Consider the following 20,698-nt stretch of genomic DNA (forward strand, 5'->3'; position numbering starts at 1 on the left):
GCAGTAAGATAGAGGGAGTAAATTCAATGTTTGATAGCAGAGTAGCGTGACTATACTTCACAAAAATGTATTGTGTTTGGGAGATGGACACCATAAATACCCTGACTTGGTCACTATGCTTTATATGCATGTAATGGAATTTCTCATGTTCCCCATAAATTCACATAAGTAAAAAAGTTTTTGTTTTGATGCCAGACATGTTTCACAAATAATAAAATGCTTAGCTTCAAGTGGCAAGACATGGCTTTAGGAAAAGGTGATTTGAAGCAGAACACATATAAACCTGAGGGCCCTCTGATAATATTTCTGCTGTGGGCTCTTCTTTCTCTTGCATAATGTAAGCCAGCTTCTGAAATGAGTAGTCCCAACAAGTCCCAGGGCAAGAGAGAGATGCCAAAGCAATTACATTTATGGTAAATTCAGAAAAGGAAAATGTGCACAAGATAGGAAGAAAATCTCTGCAGGCATAATTTCAAGGAAAGGCACTAGGTGGTCTCTGCCAGCAGTCATTGGATGTGACTAGCATGGAGCAATTAGAGGTGGAATGGATCTGTTTAAGCAAAAATGGTGTGATGGCTATGAGGCAAAGCCTTAAATAGTGAAAAATCCTATAAGAATCACAAAAGCATTTCTAGTATGTTGCATTTGTATGCTGCTTTTAATTTCTACAAGCACTTCACAATTTTTTTATCAGAGTCTCAAATGAATTATGTTAGGGCTTATATGTAATTCTATTCTCAAATATCCCTATCCCCAAAATGTTTATTTTACTTCTGCTTTTCTCCTGTATACATCATTCCCATCGCTATCAAGCTTCTTGAAGAGAAACTTCCATTTGTTGGCTCTGTTCACCTTCCATTTTTTTCTCAGTCCTCTTGGCAATCTGTCTTCTACCTTCATTCATCAAACCACAGAAACTGTCCTTTGAAAGGTCTCTGGTGACTTCCTTATTGCCAAATCCAACAGCCTCTCCCTAGGCCTCCCCTACTGGATCCCTCTATGAAATTTGACACTGCAGCTCACCCCTCCCACCTTGAAACTCTTCTCCCAGGCTTCTTTATGATTTCTTCTTATTTTCTCCTTCTTATTTCTAGCTACACTTTCTTTGCTCACTTTCAAAAAAAGTCATTCCCTGGAGTTCCCTCCTCAATCTTCTCATATTCCTTTCTATTCTTTGCTTGAGTGAGATCATGTACTTCTATTATTTCAATTCTTACTCATACGTGGTTGCATCAGTCCAAGTCCAGCCAGAAGACAGAAATCACACCAGTAATTTGAATAGGGACATTTTAATATTTAAAAAAAAAACCGTTGGCTGGTAAAAGGGGTAAAAGAGGGCTCTAGGGAGTACTGAAGCAGCAACTCCAAAAAACAGTAACCATCATTAGGGCTGAGGAATGTGAGCAAGGCAGGAACTTGGAAACTTAAAAGAACTCTCCAACTTTTCCCACGCCAAGGTTGAGATTCAGGCCTCATTTGATGTGGTGTGACTGTCATATACATGCAGCTTGGTAGTGATAAAGAAACTTGCAGGACATAGCAGCTGCTGCTTATCTCTGAGGGCCACTCCTGCGAGGGCTGCTGTCTTCCACCCCACCCCACATGCCCATTTACTGGCTATCACATGGAAAAACTGTGCATGCGCGCGTGTGCGCACTCACACACACACACCAAAGACCCTTCCTCCTGCTCAGCACTTCCAGTGTCCTTCCAGCACCCTCTATTAGCAAAATTGTATCCACTGACAAAATTGTATCCACTGACAAAGGAGAAATATCTACAGGGTCCATCTTGAGAATCACAAAGTAAGGCAAAAAAGGATTTGAAGTTGAAAGGCAAAATATTAGTAGAATATTAGCAAAATATTAGTAGAACAGTAGATAAGAGCATATACCCAAATAGGCATTTCTTACCCTGACCCATCTTCCAAATTTCAGACTTCTAGGTGTCTATATATAGACGTCACAGAGACACCTCAAACTCAGCATGCCTTCTTTATTATACTCATGGAAACAGTTGTCAAGATCTGTAATTTTTATTTAAAATGTCTAAACACATATCTTCTTTTGAATACATATAATATATATATATAAAATTTGGATATATTATTTGGATACATTCTATCATTAGTTCAGATTCTCATTGCCAATTAGAACTAGTACCCATTATGACAATTACATAACTCCCCACCTGTCTTTCTCATAATCACCAGAATTTACTGTCTAAAACAAGTTTTTGTTCTCAAAAACATTTAATGATCTTTTTGCCAACAGAACAAGGTCTAAATCCCTTATCTTGATATTTAAGACTCTTCACAAAATGGCACCAATACAGTGCCCCAGTCTCATTTCTTACTACATCTTGATACTACTGCTACTACTACTATGAAACATTAACATCTATTGAGCACATAATATGGTCCATACACCAAAACAAATATGTGTATAATCTCATTTAATACTCACATCACATTTATGAAGCATTATCCTTAATTTTAAGGAAAAAAACTGAGGGAAAAATAAGTTAAGTTAACTTGCTTAATGTCATGCAGCCCTACTAAATGGTGAAATCAAACTCTGGGCAGTCTAACTTCAGAATATGTGCATTTAACCACTACATTATATGTCTCCCAAAAAATAAATGAGAGTAGAAATACATTTAACAAATGGGTCTAAAGACTCATAAAAAACCACAAAATGTTACTGAAAGAAATTGCATATCTAAATAAATGGAAAAACATCCCATGTTCATGGATTTAAAAACGTGTTATTGTTAAATGGTGATACTACGCAAAGCGATCTACAGATTAAATGCAATCTATCAAAATCTAAATGGAACATTTTGTGAAAATAGAAAAACCCATCCTAAAATTTATATGGAATCTCAAAGGAACCTGAATAATGAAAACAATCTTGAACAAGAAAAAGAAAGTTGGAGAACCCACATTTCCTAATTTCAAAACTTAATACAAAGCTACAGTAATCCAAAAAATGTGTGGTACAGGCATAAAGATAGACATATAGACCAATGGAATCCAATAGATTGCCAAGAAATAAGCCCTCACATGCAAAGTTAATTGATTTTTGACAAGGGTGCCAATATCACTCAATAAGGAATGGACAGTCTGTTCAACAAATGGTGCTGGGAAAACTGGATATCCACTACTAATGGATTGAATTATGTCTCCCCAAAATTTATGTGTTGAAATCCTAATCCTTGGTACCTCAGAATGTAACCTTATTTGGAAATCAGGTTATTGCAGATGTAATTAATTAAGATGAGATTATTCTGAGTATGGTGGGCCCCAATCCAATATGATTGGTGTCTTCATAAAAAGGGGAAATTTGGACACCAGCACACACACAAACAGAACATCAAGTGAACATAAAAGCAGAAACCAGCATGATATGTTAACAAGCCAAGGAACATCAAAGATTGCCACAAACCACCAGAAACTAGGAGAGAAGCATATTATGTACTCTCTTTCACAGCCCTCAGGAGGAACCAACCTGCGAACACCTTGATCTTGGTCTTTTAGCCTCCAAAACTGTCAGGCAATAAATTGCTGTAGTTTAATCCACTTGGTTTGTGGTGCTTTCCTTCGGAAGCCATTTCAAACTAATATATCTACATGCAAAAAAATGAGGTTGTAAAATTTACTTTACACCATACACAAAATTTAATTCTAAATGGACCTAAACATAAGAGCTAAAACTATAAAACTCAGAATAAAACATAGGGGAAAATCTCCATGGCATTGGAATGGCAATGATCTCTTAAATATGACACTAAAGCACAGGCAACAAAAGAAAACAAATAGATAAATTGGACTTCATGAAAGTTAAAACTTTTGTGCATCAAAGGCACAATTGACAGAATGAAAAGGCAACCCACTGAATAGGATAAAATATTTACAAGTCATATATCTGATAAGGGATTAAGATCTAGAATATATGTTTTCAAAACTCCTGAAACAAAAATAAAACCACAAATGACTCAATTCAGAAATAGGCAAAGAACCTGAATAGGCATTTCTCCAAACTATACAAATGCTCAATAACCAAATGAAAAGGTTTTCAACATCATTAGTCATTAGGGAAAAGCAAATCAAAACCACAATGAAATACCACTTTACATCCACTAGGATTGCTATTACATAAACCAAAAAAACTACAAGTGTTGGCAAAAATATGAAGAAATTGGAACCATGTACATTGCTTGTGGGAATGTAAAATGGTTCAGCTACTGTGGAAAACACTTTCATGGTTCCTCAAAAAGTTAAACATAGAATTACCTTATGACCCAGCAATTTCATTCCTAGGTGTATAGGCAAAATAATTGAAAACAAGGATGGGAAAGATATTTACATGCCAGTGTTCACAGAAGCATTATTCACAGTAGCCAAAAAGTAGAAACAGGCCAGGAGCAGTGGCTCACGCCTGTAATCCCAGCACTTTGGGAGGCAGAGGTGGGCAGATCAAGAGGTCAGGAGATCGAGACCATCCTGGCCAACATGGTGAAATCCTGTCTTTACTAAATTACCAAAAGTTAGCCAGGTGTGGTGGTGCACACCTGTAGTCCCAGCTACTCAGGAGGCTGAGGCAGCGGAATCGCTTGAACCCAGGAGGTGGAGAGTACAGTGAGCCAAGATTGTGCCACTGTACTCCAGCCTGGTGACAGAGCAAGACTCCATCTCAAGAAAAAAAAATAAAAAAGTAGAAACAGTGCAAGTATCCATCAATAGATGAATGGATACAAATTTGGCATATTTATATATGTATATATTTATATATGTGTTTATTCGTATAAATATATATGAGGTCGGGCATGGTGGCTCACACCTGTAATCCCAGCACTTTGGGAGGCCAAGGTGGGTGGATCATGAGGTCAGGAGATCAAGACCATCCTGGCTAATAAGGTGAAACCCTGTCTCTACTAAAAATACAAAAAAATTAGCCAGGCGTGGTGATGCACACCTGTGGTCCCAGCTACTTGGGAGGCTGAGGCAGGAGAATCACTTGAACCCAGGAGGCGGAGGTTGCAGTGAGCCGAGATCGGGCCACTGCACTCCAGCCTGGGGGACAGAGTGAGAATCCGTCTCAAAAAAAAAAAAAAAAGAATATTGGCCTTAAAAGGAAATGAAGTTCCGATACATGCTACAATGTTAAGTTAAATAAGCCAGACACAAAATGGCAAACATGTTATGGTTCCATTTATGTGAGGTTTACAAAATATTATTTATAGTCAGTAGAATAGACAGTACCAGGGGTTGGGGGAGAAGGGTAAGTAGGGAGTTATTGCTTAATGATTAATAGTTGCTGTTTTGAATTATGAAATATTTTAGACATAGATCTTGGTGATGGTTACACAACATTTTGAATGCACTTAATGCTATTCAATTGAACATTTAAAATGGTTAAAATAATAAACTTTACATTATGTATATTTTATCACAATTTTTTAAAACAGCTCATGAGAAGATGTCAAAGGGCTGGGAGACTGGGATGGAGAGGAAAGGAGTGGGACATTCAGTACCTAGGACTAGAATCAGCAGAAATTGTTCATTCATTGAGGGGTAGGGAGGTGGGTGTGTTTGGTGTGGTGCTCAAATTGCCAAATTGAGATCTTGGGGGATTGTGTAAGACACAGTGAAGATTAACCGGTGATACACACTGAAGAACAGGCCTGCAATGCTGGACCAAGGCTTGTTCATCTGCAGTCTCCTTTGACTTAAGTGCCGTGAGCAATCACATGACACAATAGAAATGTGATTTGGCCATGGCAGCACCCCATTTACCATCACAGACAATTCAGCCAAAAAAATTAACAAACAAATAAATAGTAGCTAACATTTACTGACCACTTGCAATGTACAAACACTGTGCCAGGCACTTCGCATGCATCTGTTTAATCCTCACAACTACCCTCTGAGGCATGATCGTCTTCATTTTACAAACCTTATGTTGAGCCATGCTATATCATTTGCCATTCCCTAAAAAATGCTGTACACTGTCAAACTTCAATATCCGTATTCATTTCTGATTCCTAAGGCAATAGTGTCCTTCTGTCATTTTACTGTGTACATTCAATTCTACTCATCCTCCAGGGCCCCTTCCAATGTCATCCATCCTACCAAGTGCTCCAAGCCCGTCTCACCCAGAACGGTCATTTCCTCTTCAGGTCTCACTTAGCATTTAGTCTCTTAAGAAGATGTCTTCAGAGTAATGTCTCCCTGATATATGTGGGCTCCTTGAGAACAGAAGCCAGTTTTTCTTAGTCTTTGAATTTCTAACTACAAAGTGCCTTTCATTCAAAATCACTCTCAGAATGTTGACTTCCTGTAAGTGGATGAACTGAGCTTTAAAAAGGACAGGAGGCTGAAGAGGGAAGATCGCTTGAGCCCAGGAGTTAAAGACTGTGGCAAGCTGTGTGAGCTGTGAACACACCTCTGCAGTCTAGCCTGGGCAACAGAGCAAGACCCTATCTCTTGAAAGAAAAATGAGGTTATAGGGAACCTCATTTGTACCTCATGAGCAGAACCCAGACCTGCTTAGTCTCCATCCAGTTCTTTTTCTGTGTTACCCTAGTGTCTTCTGTCTTTCCAGCTCTGCAAATAAATTTGCATTCTAAAATCAACTATAGTCCAGAGGTTGGGCAGAGTGGCTCACACCTATAATCCCAGCACTTTGAGAGGCCAAGGCAGCGGATCATCTGGGGTCAGGAGTTCAAGACCAGCCTGCCCAACATGATGAAACCCCATCTCTACTAAAAATACAAAATTAGCTGGGAGTAGTGGTGCATGACTGTAATCCCAGCTATTTGGGAGGCTGAGGCAGGAAGATCACTTGAACCCAGGAGGTGGAGATTTCAGTGAGCCGAGATTGAGCCATTGCACTCCAGCCTGGGCAACAAGAGTGAAACTCCATCTAACTAACTAACTAACTAAATAAATAAATAAATAAATAAATAAATAAATAAAATCAAATATAGTCCATAAAAGGGAGCATCTTAATTTTTTTGCCACGTTAAAAATTCACAGCCAGAAATATTGGAAGTCTCAAGCCTTTCTTCCATTCAGGTCCTCTCTGATGTCCTCACTAGACCATCAGGAGCACAAACGATAGGACTGGTTCTTTTTTAAGTTTTTGCTGTATACCTGGTTTCCAGCAGAGTGCCTACGACATAGCAGGTACCTAGTAAATGCTGAATGAGGAATGAACCCACCACTTCTTACTTAAAAGACCTAAGGCTATCAGGAGGAATTAGCAGACCGTGCTGGCTCATTTGTTAAGCTAAGGCTAGTCCCTCTCTAACAGCCAGTTGAATTACCTATCCCACATCTACTAGGCTTCTTGACATTTATGCCACATTCCCCTTCTCTTGTACCTCTCTGATAAAAACCTCCTGTGGTGGGAGCTGGGGGGCCGGTATTAAAGCTAAGCCTGACTTCTCTTGCAGACCTAAAGAACTCCTTTACTCTCTGCCAGACCTTTTCTTGATCCTTGCCCAAAAGGAGATTATCTCTGTAATTCCTGTCACAAATTATGATTCCCCTTTTCCTCATTTTTCTCCTTCCCACCCATTCCTAGCCAAGCACTGCCTCATTTTCTAATCCTGTTCAGTGTCTCTCAGGATTCCGTGACACAATTTCAATGCTGTTGAGCCCTGAAACTGGGCATCAAAGGAATAAGGCCTGAAAATGATTGATTCTGCCATAGACATATTTAATATCCCATGTCCTAAGTTTGGGCCATGTGTATATGTGTGAACTGCTTCACCTTCAGCCAGAGGTACAGAGCCCATGTTGAAAAAATATGAATCATCCTAAGTGTTCTTGTCTACATTTTAAAAAAAAATATATTATTAGCATGAATAAACAAGTATTAGAATCAGTTCTATTACAATTTTATCCACTTGTTTATTTTAATGGAGTTGAGTTTGTGAGCAAAATGAGAGAATCTGAACATGTGCTGGAGAGAAGCAGGTGGACAGGTAAGAAGAGAAGCAAGTGGGAATGGCTGGATACTAATCTTGAGGAAGAGCTGGATATTAATCTCGTATCCAGCTGCCTACCTTATCCTATAGTGAACTCACAGCATTTCCTCTCTGGCACAACTTTTTGCTGGAATTTACACAGATGTAGACAATTATGCCTTTGAAACCTGAAATTTGGCTTCCAAAGCAGTTTACCCCATTGTCTACACAGATGCCACTTGAGTGAGAATTTAGAAAATTCAAGAGTTTAGAAAATGGTATCCTCCATCCCTGCCAGAGGCCTTTTGAGCTCATAACATTTAAAAACAAAACAAGGCACTCCAATAGGCTTTGGTGCATATCCACAGGCAGATTTGGCAGACTTGTCACTCAGTGTTCCTGGCTTGGGTATGTTTTTTTCTCCCCCACATCCTCCTTTTCCAGGAGCAGAGCTGCTCCACATGTGAGTTCAAATGCCAGCCGACATAGGAGAGTAAGCTTCTCCCCTGGGACCCACTGGCCATGAACCTGCAAGCAGCTGCTTTTTCTTCCCAAATGTGTTCAGAGCTCCTGGACTCAAGTAGAGAGAAAAATAGTGCCTTGAAGTTGTCTTCAGTATAAACTGATACTGGTTCTCTAAGAAGAGTGTGTCTGTGAGTTAAATGGCCCAAGAATGAAAAGAAAGGCCTGCTCAGAGTTCTGTCAGGTAGCTTTCAGGTTATAGACAGCTTTAGAAAACCAACACGCTGCACTCAGATAAGGAGATCAAATAGGAGATTTACAGAGTGTGCCAGGCTCAAGACAGCAATAGCAAAATCTACCTTTGACCTTCTGGGTGTTTCTATTTCACTAGAGAAACTCCATCACACATCAGGAAATTGATTTTACAAAACGTGTATTTTAAGCTTGGCTTCACAAATTCTAGAGAGAAGTTCCTCCCTGGTACTTATTTCAGGGAAGGTGTAGTAAAGGTAAAAGAAATGAGAGCAAATCAGGTGCCTTTTGACAACCAGCCAAGTTCATTCCCTGTCTTTCTAGATCTCCTACACTGAGAGAAGGAATGCAACTAGTTCCCAAGGAGTCAGGGCAGGCATTTTCCCTAATTCAGGGTTCAAATCTGGAGTCGATGGGTTCCAGGAAAACCAATTCGAAAGTGCTTGGGCATATCCACCTATAGTTTTGTTTGTTTGTTTGTTTGTTTGTTTCAAAAATGTCCACCACTTTCCTTGGATTCTCAGAGAAATCTGTAGGCAAAACCAGGTTAAGAACTGTTCCCCTGTACTCTGCATTATTTCACATTACCTTGTCATCAGGGACAGAGATCCTGAAAGCAGAGCCCCAGCAGTAGCAGATGAACCCAACCTGTTGCCTAAGTCCCTATTGAATAAGGAGATTAGTACCCACCACATTGATTCCCTCCTGACTGGCATCCCCAACCTCTACTCCTAGAATAAATGAAATATGAACTACTCTTTCCACCACCACCATTCTGTCCCAGCATTATTTATTCCTTTCATGATACTCCATATATTTCATAAAAACCTTCTCTCTGCCTCATTGCCCACCCCAGCAGGAATAGGCCCAGGTGGGTATTCTTCTGTTGCAGAGACTCCTTTCCTTATCTACTCATCCAGGCAAAAGAACCTTGGTTAAATCATCAGTTGGGCCCATCCTGGTTTTGTTTCCATTCTTATAAGGACCTGAAGGTATTATCATAATCCAGGACTATATAAGGGCTTAAAAAGGATTAAGATCATTGACTTTCTGTAAGCGTACACACCTAAATAGCAAACTATCAAGAATATCCATCTCTGCTACAGGCTGTGCTTCTGACACTATCAGGAAGATTGGCGAAACCTTCAAGCAGGAAGATATGATGGAAGGGCCAGGCGTGGTGGCTCACACCTGTAATCCCAACACTTTGGGAGGCCGAGGCAGGTGGATCAAGTGAGGTCGGGAGTTCAAGACCAGCCTGGCCAACATGGTGAAACCCCATCTCTACTAAAAATACCAAAATTAGCTTGGCGTGGTGGCACACGCCTGTAATCCCAGCTATTCAGGAGGCTGAGGTAGGATAATTGCTTGAACCTGGGAGGTGGAGGTTGCAGTGAGCCGAGATTGCGCCACTGCACTCCAGCCTGGGTGACAGAGTGAAACTTGGTCTCAAAAAAAAAAACAAGATATGACAAAAGGACATGTCTCTGCCCAGACTCTACTTCTGTTGCTGTTTCAGCTTTTGACACTTTTTATCACCACTCTTTTCCCACCTCTAAGTATTGAGTTCCTTATATCAGTGCTAACATAATTGTAAAGAATTATCCTTTTTTCCACTCTGCAAATTTTCAAAGGTCAGGCTTTATGTAGAGAATCTTTATCCATTACAGTATTTCAGCAATAACACTGTCTTTCCTATTTTGCTAATACTCTAGAGTGACATTTAATTTATCATCCAAAAGCAATGCTAAACTATGACAATAGGTGTAGACCAAGACCATTGCAGCCAAACTGAAGCCAAAGGTCACCATGTTCTGCACAGAACCATGCAGGGCTAAGTGGTTCACTCGCCTCCATCACATCCTATAACTGCAACATCCGCCTCATATTGGATCTCTCTCCCGCTAGCATGATAGTGGTAGAAGGTGCTTTGAAGCAGGAAGGTAATAAATTCCAAATTAAGCACTATCTGAAAAGAAAAGTCTCCCATTTTACTGAAGTCATAAACTCTAGGCTACTGCCTATGTTGCATTATCAACACATTCTTTGCCCCAACCAGCTGCAGTTTGGCTGTTTAACCATCCCATGTTCTTTAGCATGTCGAGTAGACCATGTTTTAACCATAATAGGCCTGTTGCCTGATGTGTACAGCAAGTCAATACACCAAGATATGAGGTTACAGCAGAGAAAGAGTTTAATTATAGGGCCGCTAAATGAGGAGATGGGAGGAAACCTCAAATCTGTCTCCCCAAGGAGTTTGGGGCTAGGATTTTTAAGGGTTTTGGAGTAGGCTGAAGTTGGGAGATCATTGATTGGTCACAGAGAGCAGCATGAGGTCATGGGACAGGGAGATAAAGAAACAATATTCTCATGTTGATCCATTTCCTCTGTGAGGGTCTTTAAACTGGCTGCAGTCAGCTGTTCCACTGGAATTCAATATCTGCTTAAGCAATTCTTAAGCAAAAACCTTATGATTCTAACATCAGAAATCCTATGTATAGGAACAATGGAGATGCAAATAGTCAGTGTCTAGTGCTACAGACTTTCAGTTACAAGGAAGTGGGTCAAAGTACAGACTGATTAATATTGAATTATAACTATATTTCTTTCCAGAATTCTTGTTAAGCCTGTGAAGATGGCTTCAATGTTACATTTAATTCCTTGATTTTTCTTCATAAATTGCATACAAATTCAAGGTCTCATTCAATATGCATGTAACCAAAAAGATAATCTATGTCTTACTTAATCTACACCATGGCTGTTAGGAGCCAATGATAAAATACGACATAGCCCCACACTCAAAATTCTTTCTTCTTTCCACAGATCCGAAATGTGGCAGCAAATCTCTGTGTGGACAGCAAGCATGGAGCCACCGGAACAGAGCTGAGGCTGGACATCTGTGTCAAGGATGGTTCTGAAAGAACATGGTCTCATGAACAGGTGCGTCACCTCCCAGAAGCCAGGGCAGTGGGAGCCTGTCGGGGGCTGAGGCAGACACAGAGGGATGCAGCTGGAACAAATCTCCAAATGGTGCAGATGGTACTTGTGGAACCTGGAGTGAGGCCGCTGTATCACCAACCAGCCCTGCAGTTCAGTGAATCACTTAATGTCTCTGTTTATGTTTCTTCTCAGAGCAGTTGTGATGACCAGTTCAGATAATGTACACAATTATTCTCTAAATATGAGAAAGGATGGGAGAAATGTGGATTGCGACCCTAGTCTTACTTCTTTTCCCAGAATGGTAGTTTAACAGAGGAAGCCTGTAGAGTGCTTTGGAACACTTCCAACTGAATTTCATGGTTTTAATGACTCTGCTGTTGTGTGTTTGTGATGTCATCTTAACCTTGCTTTTCCCCTGACCATGAACGGATCACTTTACATGGGCCTCCTGTTGTTGTAGCAGTTTTTAATCTTACATGTGAAGGATGTAAGCAACAACACCCCGACATGGACTTCAGGAAATACTTTAAGGCTATGTATTGCTTTTATTGATTTTTGTTTTGTTTGCTTTTTTCTATTTTGGGGGGCACATAGTAGGTGTATATATGGGGTACATGAAATGTTTTGATACAGGCATGCAATGCATAGCAATCACATCATGTAAAATGGTGTCCATCCCCTCAAGCATTTATCCTTTGTGTTACAAACAATCCAATTATATTATTTTACTTATTTTTAAATGTACAATTAACTTATTATTGACTATAGTCACCGTGTTGTGCTATCAAATACTAGGTCTTTTTCATTCTTTCTATTTTTTGTACCCATTTAGCATCCCCACCTCCCACCCCCCACCTCATACCCTCCCACTACCCTTGCCAGCCTCTGGTAACCATCCTTCTACTATCATCTCCATGGGTTCAATTGTTTTGATTTTTAGATCCCACAAATAAGTGAAAATATGCAATGTTTGTCTTTCCATACCTGGCTTATTTCACTTAACATAATGACCTCCAGTTCCATCCATGTTGTTGCAAATGACAGGATCTCGTTCTTCTTTATGGCTGAATAGTACTCCGTTACGTATAGGTACCACATTTTCTTTATTCATTCATCTATTGATGGACACTTAGGTTGCTTCCAAATTTGGCCATTGTGAACAGTGCTGCATCAAACATGGGAGTGCAGGTGTCTCCTCGATATACTGATTTCCTTTCTTTTGGGTATACACCCAGCAGTGGTATTGCTGGATCACATGATAGCTCAATTTTTAGTGTGTGTGTTTTTTTTGTTTTTCTTTTTTGTTTTTTTTTAGACGGAGTCTCGCTCTGTCACCAGGCTGGAGTGCAGTGGCGCAATCTCGGCTCACTACAACCTCCGACTCCCTGGTTCAAACGATTCTCCTTCCTCAGCCTCCCGAGAAGCTGGGATTACAGGCACACACCACCATGCCCAGCTAATTTTTGTATTTTTTTTTTTTTTTTTTTTTTAGTAGAGACAGGGGTTCACCATGTTGGCCAGGATGGTCTCGATCTCCTGACCTCATGATCTGCCCACCTTGGCCTCCCAAAGTGCTGGGATTACAGGCATAAGCCACCACGCCCAGCCAATTTTTAGTTTTTTGAGGAACCTCCAAACTGTTCTCCATAGTATCTGTACTAAGTTACATTCCTGCCAACAATGTAAAAGTTTTCCCATTTCTCCGTATCCTCAACAGCATTTGTTATTGCCTATCTTTTGGATAAAAGCCATTTCAACTGGGGTGAGATGATAACTCATTGTAGTTTTGATCTGCATTTCTCTGATGATTGATAATCTTGGGCACCTTTTCATATGCCAGTTTGCCATTTGTATGTCTTCTTTTGAGAAATATCTATTAAAATCTTTTGCCCAATTTTTAATCAAATTATTAGGTTTTTTACATAGAGTTGTTTGAGCTCCTTATCTATTACAGTTATTAATCCCTTGTCAGATGGGTATTTTGCAAATATTTTCTCCCATTCTGTGGGTTGTCTCTTCACTGTGTTGATTGTTTCCTTTGCTGTGCAGAAGCTTTTTAGTTTGATGTGATCCAATTTGTCTATTTTTGCTTTGGCTGCCTGTGCTTGGGGGGTATTACTCAAGACATTTTGCCCAGACCAATGTCCTGGAGAGTTTCCTCAATGTTTTCTTGTAGTAGTTGTATAGTTTGAGGTCTTAGATTTAAGTCTTTAATCCATTTTAATTTGATTTTTGTACATGACAAGAGATGGGGTCGATCTACTCTCCCGAGTAGCTGGGATTACAGGCTTCTGCATGTGGATATCCAGTTTTTCCAGCACCATTTATTAAAGAGACTGTCTTTTCCCCAGTGTACGTTCTTGGTACCTTTGTCAAAAATGAGTTGACTGTAGGTGTGTGGATTTGTTTTTGGGTTCTCTGTTCTGTTCTGTGTAAGACTTAATTGCTTTTAATTGAAAAACATTTCATTGCAACTCAGTTTAAGTGAGATGTGATTTCTTACCCGCTTAGAAATTTGAAAGTCCTTGCAAGCAGCTTCCCTGATACTGTGTCACCTGTGAAAGGGAAAAGATAGTGGGCAAAATTGCCTTTGCTCTCTTTTAGCATTTTCGTTTCTTGTATTTTAGAGATGGGGTCTTGCTCTGTCACCCAGGCTGGAGTGCAGTGATGTGATCAAAGCTCACTGCAGCCTCAAACTCCTGGGCTCAAGCGATCCTCTTGCCTCAGCAGCCTGAGTAGCTCAGACCACAGGTGCATACCACTAAGCTCACCTAACCCTTTTCACTGTTTTAATTTTAAATTAAGAAATATTTCAATAGAAAGCTATAGAAAATATCATAGCAGATATTTATGTACTCATCGCACTCATCTCTTATGAAAAGCAAAAAAGTAAGCAAGCAGTTCCCAGTAAGGCGTTACTGCCTCCTATAGCCAGATTCCTCTGGTGCCCATCTTGTACATTAAACTAGAAAAGGTCCACCATGCCCAGCGCAGGATGTTAAAGAGTTGTCCAGATGTGCTGAGATTCACCTTCCTCGCCCCACCTCACTGCCCCTCCCTGCCCTCTACCACGCATTACAATGCAGAGCATCATGATGCGAGGAAAACAGCCACAGACCAAGTCCACAATACAATCCAGAGTCGTTCAGTCCATCAACAGTGCCTCTCCCCTAACCACTGATCCAGTCTTTGAACCCTCTCCCCACAGCCTCATGGTATTCTAGGAGGACTGTGGGCCTTGTAGCCAGGCCAACCTGGATTTTAGTTTAAACCATGTGGCCTTGCGAAGTTGTGAAATCTTTCTAGGCCATAGTTCTTCCATCTTGGACAGGGTGGTTAGGAGAATAAATCTTGGGGCAGCATCTTGCACATGCAGCAGGTGCAGAGTAATATCCTCTCCCTCCTGCCTTCCTTCTCTCAAACACTCAAATCCCTTTATGCTAATACCAAATTAGAAACCTCTCTCAGGTCCAAGGCAGCTGGGACTTTGGCTTCATTTATCTGTTCCCAGCATAGTCAGCAAATACTAGTTATTATTCACTCAAATGCGCCCTGCATGGCTGGGCACGGTGACTCGCGCCTATAATCCCAGCACTTTGGGAGGCTGAGGCGGGTGGCTCACTTGAGGTCAGGAGTTCGAGACCAGCCTGGCTAACATTTTGAAACCCCGTCTCTACTAAAAATACAAAAATCAGCCAGGCGTGGTGGCTGATTATATACATATATCCAGATGGGTTTATAGAAGGCTCTGTGACTCCAGGATTTATTGATAGGAATCAAATATCAGTGAAAAGTTATTTGCCTCCTCCTTCCTCTGTCTGTTTCTATAAGCACCATGGGGATGTTACTGGGGACCTGAGGAATGGTGTTGGACTGTTAACTCCAACAAGCAATTCTGACTTCAGCCTGGGAGCAAGAGAGAAGGCTTTAGTAGCTATCGGTAAGGCTGGCATCTAGAGTGGAAAAGAACTTTTTTAAAAAGAAAAAGGAGGAAACCATAAGGAAAAGCTTCATTTCTTGGGCTAAATTCCTCTCTACCATCTCTATTCAGCCCAACTAAGAAACACACGTGGCCAACTGGTGAATATAAAGCAGGCCTTAATGTCTGAACTGGGCTTAGTATTTCTATCCAGTAATGCTCTAGAATGAAATCTTCTCTGGCCTGCAGATTTTATTTGACAGCGGAACATGGATATAAACAAAGGCAACGATATTGCATACACTTTAAAAATTGCTGGTTCACTCCCCGCACCCCCCACGTCCCCCAACTCCCCACCTCCCACACCCAGGCTAAAATGCAAAAATCTATGGCATGTAATTCAAGAAATGGTCACCAGAGGGCAGCACTAGACAAGCAGAAAACTACATAGGCAGAACAGAAAGACCAGTTAATACAGCTCCTTAAAAAGATTTCCTGTCTCTAGAGATCCTAAAAATGAAGCTACAGTAGGATTAAATAAGGTTGATAAGTGGTGGAAAATGCATCATGTTTGAAATATTGCCATATATTGACTTGGAGGTTAAAACATTACAAGCTGTTTCATTCGCCAGTAATTAACTGTAAGCTTTATTCAATAGATCACTCAGTGACTTATAAGAATTAGGAATCACTCTTCTACATTTAGATTAAAATTCCTGCATGAGGAAGGCATATCGGAACATGACAATTATGGATTTTCTTTTTGATTCAAAAACATTCAAAAAACACAAAAGGAGACTTATTAGAGTTGAAATAATCCGTTTTTTCCAAAAAAAAAAAAAAGTGGCAAAAATTTAAAAAAGGAAAAAACAAAATTGTTACATGGGAAATAAAAAAGAGTCCATTGAAGGACGTGTATACGAAAATGCCTTCTGCTGCAGAACACTGGTGGTGACTAACGTGGTTTCTGTGAAGGAAGCAAATGTGTGATTCATTTTGCCAGGGCAATCTGCATAGCTGTTTGATATCATGGTAGCATTATGCTTCCTTTAGGGATCAAGAAAGAAAAACAAAAATAGATCCTAATAAGACTATAAGGTCTGGAAAGAATACTCCCCAGCTCCCATTGAGTCCAAGGGAGAGGAGTGGGGGGGAGGAACCCCCTTGGCCTAGTTTGGCTGTTCCCACTCTGCAGGCCCAGCAGCAGGCTCTGATGTCATGCTGGGGAGCAAGTGTTGCAGCCCAGCTTTCGTCCTCCCGAGGAAGCAAACACTGGCTCCCTCTCCAGGGCCTAGGGGAAGGTTCACAAAGACAGAAGCAAGCAAATGTGTGCATCCAGGGGACAGATTTTTTTCCTTTCTTTTTTCTCTCTTTGGGAAAAAAGAGTCTCATTATCAAGACAGAGCGAACTGATGGGTGCAAACTGCAAGGAGGAACATGCTGTATCTCAGGTTTCTGCAAACCTCATAACAATGAAATAAAACATCACAATCCAGACAGAGAAAAATATTTTCTGCTGTCTCAAGTCAGGTAGCAAGAGCAAGAGATAATAAGTGTATTGGCAGTACCAAATCCAGTGACCGTATTCATATAATACAAACAGATCCAGGCAACATGACACATATCACATTAATATTAAAGCAAAGAAATAAGAGTTAACATTGTGATATGGTTTGGCTGTGTCCCCAAATCTCATCTTGAATTGTAGTTCCCATAATCCCCATGTGTCATGGGAGGGACCCAGTGGGAGGTAATTTAATCATGAGGGCAGTTACCTTCACGCTGTTTTCCTGATAGTGACTGAGTTCTCATAAGATCTGATGGTTCTATAAGGTGCTTTTCCCCCTTTTGTTTGGCACTGCTCCTTGCTGCCGCCATGTGATGATGGATGTGTTTGCTTCCTCTTCTGCCATGATTGTAAGTTTCCTGAGGCCTTCCCAGCCATGCTGAAATGTGAATGAATTAAACATCTCTCATTTATAATTTACTCAGTCTCAGGTATGTCTTTATTAGCAGCATGAGAACAGACTAATACAGTAAATTGATACTGGTAGGGTAGGGTGCTGCTATAAGGATACCTGAAAATGTGGCAGCAACTTTGGAACTGGGTAACAGACAGAGGTTGGAACAGTTTGGAGGGCTCAGAAGAAGAAAAGAAAATGTGAGAAAGTTTGGAACTTGCTAGAGATTTGGAGGGCTCAGAAGACAGGAAAATGCAGGAAAGTTTGGAACTTCCTAGAGACTTGTTAAATTACTTTGACCAAAATGCTGGTAATGATAAGGACAATGAAGTCCAGGCTGAGTTGGTCTCAGATGGAGATGAAGAACTTGCTGGGAACTGGAGTAAAAGTCACTCTTGTTATGCAAAGAGACTGGTGGCATTTTGCCCCTGCCCTAGAGATCTGTGGAACTTTGAACTTGAGAGTGATGATTTAGGGTATGTGGCAGAAGAAATCTCTAAGTGGCAAAGCATTCAGGAGGAAGCAGAGCACAAAATTTGGAAAATTTGCAGCCTAACGATGAGATAGAAAAAAAAATTTCTGGAGAGAAATTCCAGCCTGCTACAGAAATTTGCATAATTAATGAGGAGCCAAATGTTAATCACCAAGACAATAGGGAAAATGTCTCCAGAGCAAATCACAGACCTTCACAGCAGCCCCTCCCATCACAGACCCAGAGGTCTAGGAGTCAAAAATGGTTTCTTGGGCCAGGCCCAGGGCCCCCCTGCTCTGTGTGGCCTCAGGACACGGTGCCGTGTCCCAGCTGCTTCAGCTCCAGCATGGCTAAAAGGGGCCAAGGTACAGCTCAGGCCATTGATTCAGAGGGTGCAAGCCCCAAGCCTTAGCACCTTCCATGTAGTGTTGGGCCTGCAGGTGCACAGAAGTCAATAATTAAGCTTGGGGAACCTCCACCTAGATTTCAGAGGATGTATGGAAATGCCTGGCTGTCCAGGCAGAGGTGTGCTATAGTGGTGGGATCCTCTTGGAGAACCTCTGCTAGGATAGTGCAGAAGGGAAATGTGGGGTTGGAGCCCCTACACAGAGTCCCCACTGGGGCACTACCTAGTGGATCTGGGAGAAGAGGGCCACCATCCTCCAGACCCCAGTATGGTAGACCCACTGACAGCTTGCACCATGCACCTGAAAAAGCCACAGGCACTCAATGGCAGCCTGCGAAAGCAGCTGGGAGGGGGCTGTAACCTGTAAAGCCACAGGGGCAGAGCTGTCCAAGGCCATGGAAGCCCACCTCTTACATCAGCATAACCTGGATGTGAGACATGGAGTCAAAGGAGATCATTTTGGAACTTTAAGGTTTAATGACTGCCCCACTGGATTTTGGACTTGCATGGGGCCTTTAGTCCCTATGTTTTGGCCAATTTCTCCCATATGGAATGGCTGTGTTTACCCAATGCCTGTACCCACATTGTATCTAGGAATAACCAACTTGCATTTGATTTTACAGGCTCATAGGCGGAGGGTACTTGCCTTGTCTCAGATGAGACTTTGGACTTAGACTTTTGAGTTAATGTTGGAATGAGTTAAGACTTTGGGGGACTATTGGAAGGGCATGATTGTGTTTTGAAATGTGAGGACATGAGATTTGGAAGGGGCCAGGGGCAGAATGATATGGTTTGGCTGTGTCTCCACCCAAATCTCATCTTGAATTGTAGTTCCCATAATCCCCACATGTTGTGGGAGGGACCCAGTGGGAGGTAATTTGATCATGGGGGTGGTTACCCTCATGTTGTTCTCATGACAGTGAGTGAGTTCTCATGAGATCTGATGGCTTTATAAGGGGCTTTTCCCCCTTTTGCTTGGCACTGCTCCTTGCTGTCACCATGTGAAGGAGGATGTGTTTGCTTTATCTTCTACCATGACTGTAAGTTTCCTGAGGCCTCCCCAGCCATGCTGAGCTGTGAGTCAATTAAACCTCTTTCTTTTATAAATTACCCAGTCTTGGGTATGTCTTTATTAGCAGCATGAGAATGGACTAATATACATTGTAAATCTATGTTTTAAAGGATCATTCAAAAGAAGAAAGCAGAGAAATTAACATCAACTTACTTTAACACTGAGGAATTTAAGGTTGAAAAGAAATCAAGGGTTATTGTACAGGAAACCTGAAGAAAGTCTACATTCTTCTGTCAATAAGAGCAGGCTAAGGGTGAAGACAAACTATAAATGTCACAATGACATTACCCAAAGCAAACAATGAATATAATTCAATGAATATAATTTCATAATGTCTATTTGTTTCTGCTTTGACAAGCTTGCAGACAGGAAAATGTGCCAATGAAAAGACTCAATGCCTGATTGGTTTGACATGGCCACTGAGATAAGATAAATGGCAATAAGAAGTATTTCAAAGACCTAAGAGAGAAAAAAATTAGCTAATCGTAGGTGTAGAAGAATAAAGTAATTGATACAATCTGAAGATGTATCACCTTGGATGCAGGAAAGTAATCAACAGGTAATAATAATAATACATAAAACACTGTGAAAATGACAAGCTAACCATCAGGCTACAAATGTAAGCATGATCATGGCACTACAATACGCAGAAACAAGAAACAGAGGTCACCTAAGGATGCCCTCAGATATAATTGTGACAATAGGTGAATAAAGTTGCCCAACAGACAGATTTGCCAGTGTTTGCTGTAACACAGGTATTCTTTTGGACTTAACTGATGCATTTAGTAAAAAGTATGAAAAGGCCATCTACCAAAGAAGGGAGGACTTTTGAGGTGTGACAGAAGCAAGACACTCATTTTCTGCAGGCCTGATTTTCCCTAACTGACTCATGAGGGACTGTACTAGGTAGTGATTACATTCCCTTTAAGCTCTGGCCTTCTGAGTGTATAAAAACCAAAGACAGAGAGATGGAGACAGAGAGGGAAATAAATCAATCAAGACCACTTGTTCCTGCATTGGTTGGACTGCCTATAGTACAAGGGAAATGTGCTATTTAAATAAAATAAAGATTTAATCAAAGCCAATGGCAGGTTTATTCGCCAGGAAATTTCTATTAATTTCTATTCCAATGATAGGTAACTGAATCCAGAGTCATCAAAGTTGAAAATTCAAAATATAAGCATTATCATTTGTTATTGTTGTAATTAAACAGCACAAACTCATTTGAGAGACTAAAAAG

General features: G+C 40.8%; 1 protein-coding gene across 4 annotated transcripts in view; it reads left to right on the forward strand.

Moving 5' to 3' along the window:
• GALNTL6 (polypeptide N-acetylgalactosaminyltransferase like 6) overlaps positions 1 to 20,698 on the forward strand; it is a 1,233,774-nt gene that overhangs the window by 1,189,078 nt on the left and 23,998 nt on the right. For all 4 annotated transcript variants that reach the window (XM_001155128.8, XM_009448577.5, XM_016952513.4 and 1 more), the window contains one exon: positions 11,512 to 11,628. In XM_001155128.8, coding sequence (XP_001155128.1) covers positions 11,512 to 11,628 — 117 coding nt within the window. The remainder of the gene's footprint in view (positions 1 to 11,511; positions 11,629 to 20,698) is intronic.

Source organism: Pan troglodytes, chromosome 3 (genome assembly GCF_028858775.2).
Source record: "Pan troglodytes isolate AG18354 chromosome 3, NHGRI_mPanTro3-v2.0_pri, whole genome shotgun sequence".
Classification (NCBI taxonomy): Eukaryota; Metazoa; Chordata; class Mammalia; order Primates; family Hominidae; genus Pan; species Pan troglodytes.